At 35.0% G+C, this 4,612-nt stretch overlaps 1 protein-coding gene across 1 annotated transcript; it reads left to right on the forward strand.

Moving 5' to 3' along the window:
* The first annotated feature begins 2,941 nt into the window (after window positions 1-2,941).
* On the forward strand, window positions 2,942-3,645 carry LOC114356308 (uncharacterized). The gene has a single exon (XM_028309400.1). It carries the CDS (start codon window positions 2,947-2,949, stop codon window positions 3,571-3,573), a length of 627 nt encoding a protein of 208 aa, XP_028165201.1. The 5' UTR covers window positions 2,942-2,946; the 3' UTR covers window positions 3,574-3,645.
* Window positions 3,646-4,612: the final 967 nt, after the last annotated feature.

Raw genomic sequence — 4,612 nt, forward strand, 5'->3', positions numbered from 1 at the left:
TACCGAAAGTATAGCTGAAAAACGTGTTATTCAGAGTAAATGTTCTCTTTCAAATATTGTTTTCTACAAACTTTACCTAAGAAATGTTAATATGATACTCCTACATAGTCATATTATACATTATTTTAAACACATTTTTTGACTAAACATTATTATAAAAAGGCGACAAATATAAAACAACTTTAGGCTGAGAAATAGTCCACATCAGCCCGTCGTCTGAACTGAGCTTGTGCCGTATAACGCGAATATTTATTACACACATTACGAAAATACCTTTCTTATCTTGTAACCGTGTAAACTCTTGTTTTATATGTATCTGGAACTCTGGACCAAATCTAAAAGTCTAAGGAGCACCACATTTATACCCTAAGAGCAAAGGCACACGATGCGATGCGGCGGCTGTGTGACGACGGAGCCGTGCCGCGACGCATCGTGTGCAATTGGCTCTTCATAAGTCCTTTTGTTCTGTTTTTTATTTTCTTTTTGTGTCAAATAAAGTTTTTTTTTATTCTTATTCCTAATAATTTATTGATTTATCGATGCTTTTTGCGTAGCTGAATAAATATAAAATAACCAAACTTAATTCCAACAGCCAAAAAATTCTTGTTAGGGAAAATACATTAAATTGCATAGGTATATTCTGCAGGGAAAGGATAGGTTTATGGGGCTCACAAAGTCAGAAGTACAAGGCATACCCACTACAAACTGTGGGATTCAGCATATCCCTAGAGATAAAAAGAAGTCATGCAGTTTTAACAAGTAACAAGAAGTTTCGACCGTGTTAAGTGAACAATAGATCAAAAATAGGTTCTCCAGACCATACCATAACATAAAATAACTTTAGTAACTATTCATATTCATTCATCTCAAAGGGCCTGTCATATCCTAGGTTGGTATCACGACAGACTACACATTTTTACTTTAAAGGTCACCTCGTTCCTGTCATAATTTTGATTAATTAATGTATCCAAAATTTATTCCCCCGCAATATTATCCGACCTACATTTTTAATGACTCTGTCGCTAATTACCCGTAGCGCTTCGCGGAAGGTTTTATGTAGTTTAATTTCTATTTACCAAAGGGTTAATTATGTAAAGGAAAGTAATTTTATAAGGAGAAGCAATTACTTATACCAGAATAATTGGAAATGTATCCCGAATACACAGATAAGTCATCTGTTTCTGATTTTTTGAAATCAGTTAAAATGTTTGATGATTTGGCAGTTCTGACAAGAGCTAGACGAGTATAGTAGTTCTACTAATGACTTTGAAACGTCAAGTGATAGAAATTTAAACTAATAAGCCAGTAGATAGAGAGACCTCCTGTCAATGTCATATGTGGGACACTTTAGTATTGTTCAACCCTACGCAGTATTTGTTAGAACTAGGTGAATTCTTCCTACTATCCTACTAATATTATAAAGGCGAAAGTTTGGGTGTCTGGATGTCATGATGTCTGGATGTTTGTTACTCTTTCACGCAAAAACTACTGAATGAATTTTGTTGAAACTTTACAGCATTATTGTTTAACCCAGATTAACATATAGGCTATAATTTATGACGATATGTGACAAATAATTTCAATAAATAAATAAGACGTGTCTAAAAAGCGCCATCTAACGTCATTGGGTAAAATCATCTATAGCGCTGGACAAACTACTGTTTTTGACGTTCGTAAATATTCATGCGGGGGAAGCCGTGAAACGCCATCTATCAACATGATATTTAACGGGGGTAAGACAAGGTCCACGCGTACCACAGAATCGTCGATTCCATGCTCTGTGACGCGTACGAAGTCGCGGGCGTCCGCTAGTAAAAAATAAGATAAGTCACATGAGCCTACAATACAACATCGTTTGAATATTCATATTAAAAACATATCTCACCCAGAATGTAACCCACGGTCACTGTCAACCGAAAACATGAACAGTTTATCGTTTGGCAATTTATTTATTCATAATTACCGGCAGATGTGTTATTTTTTCAGTTTTTCCATCAATAACGGTGTCAGCGCTGTGATTGACAACTATTCACGATCCGTCAAACATCTTATTATCGGATTGCCGGCGCGTGCGCATTTTGGGGTGATTTCCCCATTTTGGGGAATCCAAATCTCGAAATAATAAGCTTTGTTGCCGTTTTTGCGCTTTTTGTGTGGAATTACGTAATTATAGGATTAGAAGGGTATTATGTTAACCCTATTTTCGTATTTTGTGGAGCTTTTGTATAAATGGTAATAAAGTTAAGAGAAATTAAAGTAAATACGTATCTGAATTCCAATCCTTCTTTGGAGGTGCGCGCTAAATGATACCACTCATACGTAAGTTGGGTAAAAAGGGTGATTCATAACAATGTTACTAACTCAAGATAAGAATTCTCTCGTACTTATCAGTTGTATCCAGTTAAAACTCGCTATCTATCTAGTTATCAGTTGTGACCTGGTCACTGACTCGCCACTAATCTTAACCTGTTAATGAGGTTAGGGCTCAAATGACCAATGCATATTTTTAATGAGAGTTTAACTATTAACAACCGTGGTTAGGGATTGAAATGCCACTGGGGCATGTGATTCTGCATAAGAACTCGTAGGTACTAAAAGTAAGTATTTTTTCCCTTTTATCCTATGTTTATCCCTTTTCTAGACGATACGAGAACACCCCTCCTTATTAAAAAAAAGTATTTGATGTGATTCAGGTTTTATAATGAAGATACAGTCTACAGCACATCACATTAAACATTTTTGTCGCAATATAACCTGTAGTACAACGAAATAAGACGCTCGCCATTTTGTTTCGCTGGATGTGCCATTGTGAGTACCATAATAATATAAATCATTCAAGAATACTCATGGAAAGGTTAGAAAGGGTTAACTCTGAACTCTACAATTTAATCAAACTTGACACAGACCAGTTAATAGTTTGCAACCGCTGTACCTACTCACATCGCGATGGGGAACAATTCAAACAACAAATGCGTTAGTTTGTTTCTAATTCTATTCGTGCATCAAATATCAACCCTCAGTGATGTTGACGAACAGTGTGTGAACAAAAAAACCAACAAAGTATTATTCAACAGTGAATTGATGCTTGGACAATGGTTCAAGGTTGTGTCTTTCACTCCATCTCTCGATTTTCGGACCGAGTACTGCAATAGGATCAACTTTACTAAGCCAACTCAAGAAGAAATGGCCAGCTACAAGCAAAAGTATAACAACCAATCGGCGCCTTATAATATCGATGAGAATCCAGTAAGAGTTAAAGACTCTAGCACTCTAATTGATGGTATGATAGTTGGAGGTACGAGAGCCAAATTTTACTTATTGGATCCTAAATCAGTGTTAGGTGATATCGATGGGTATGTCGCTCAGGTTTACCGACCGATTAACGAAAAATTCGTGTTGACTTACGACTGTAGACTGCGGTTAAATTTCATAGATTTGCTGAGCAGAGAAAAGATACCGAAAGAAGAAGAGCTGAAGGCTGCAATCGCGAAGGTCAAGAATTTGAAGAAAATGGGACGGTATAGATTTTGCGCCCCTCCCCTGCCTGTGGAAAAGTTTGATATAGAACTATAGACTTCATAATAATACTTGTAGCAGATAAACGAACAGAGAAATCAAGAGTAGCTGTAATTTTCAGAAAGAACAGTATAAAAAGTGGGATAACTCTAAAAACATAGTAGGGTAAACCAGAGAGTGATTGCCCACTGGTAGTGATTGCCCGCTTTAAGAATAATATTGTCAGGAGCTGACTTTGAATCACTCTAGTTAGATTTGAATTTACTAAGTAGATGGCTCCGAGATCAATGTACAGTAGATTTAAAATTTACAATAGGAAACACTAAAAAAAACAGTTATGACGGATTTTGTCAAGACGGGTGAAAATGTTACTCAAACAGGTAAAGACTTTAACAATTTTACTAAGGAATTACTTTCTTAGAGGTTAAATTTTTTTTGCAAGTTATTTAATATTCAACTAATGGTGTATAGTTATGATGAAATTATAAGTGTTTCCTCTTTTGTCAATGAAAATAACTGATAAAATTTGATTTCTAACGGTCATTTTAACGGTGGGTAATCACTGCACGTAAATCTGTATATTTTTAGTTATTGCCCACCATCATTTCAGTTATTGCCATATGTTAATGTATAGTTATTGCCCAGGGCAATTATTATTAGAGTGTTGCCACCATGCAGTAGCAGTGTTTAAGTTGCTCATTGCTAGACTTGTTTTGCAATTTACAGGCATAAATATTGAAATGGCTTTTAATGTTTCATTTTCAGTATGCCAAAGACTCCAAAAGTTCAATATAGCATAGAAAATTTGCAAAAAGCGATCGAAGCTGTACAAGATGTATCCAACAATTTATCTACAAGATAAATTGCTGAAAAATATGGTTTGGCTTGAAAAAATTGATAAAAATTCAAACGCAAATACAAAAAATGAAAATCCTACGTTAAATCTACTAGTGAAAATGTTAATTGTAAGGAAATAGATACAACTTTAGGGAAGAATAACCAACAGCTAATTGAACATTCTGAGCAACCACTTGAACTGATATCAAAGAAGATAAAAAAATAAATACATATAAAATTTACATATAAAATTCAAATT

Source organism: Ostrinia furnacalis, unplaced genomic scaffold, assembly GCF_004193835.3.
Source record: "Ostrinia furnacalis isolate ACB-3 unplaced genomic scaffold, ASM419383v2 OfSCF2773, whole genome shotgun sequence".
Taxonomy (NCBI): domain Eukaryota; kingdom Metazoa; phylum Arthropoda; class Insecta; order Lepidoptera; family Crambidae; genus Ostrinia; species Ostrinia furnacalis.

Coding starts and splice junctions, on each gene's coding strand:
- LOC114356308 (XM_028309400.1), top strand. CDS start 2,947: ATGGGGAACAATTCAAACAACAAATGCGTTAGTTTGTTTCTAATTCTA.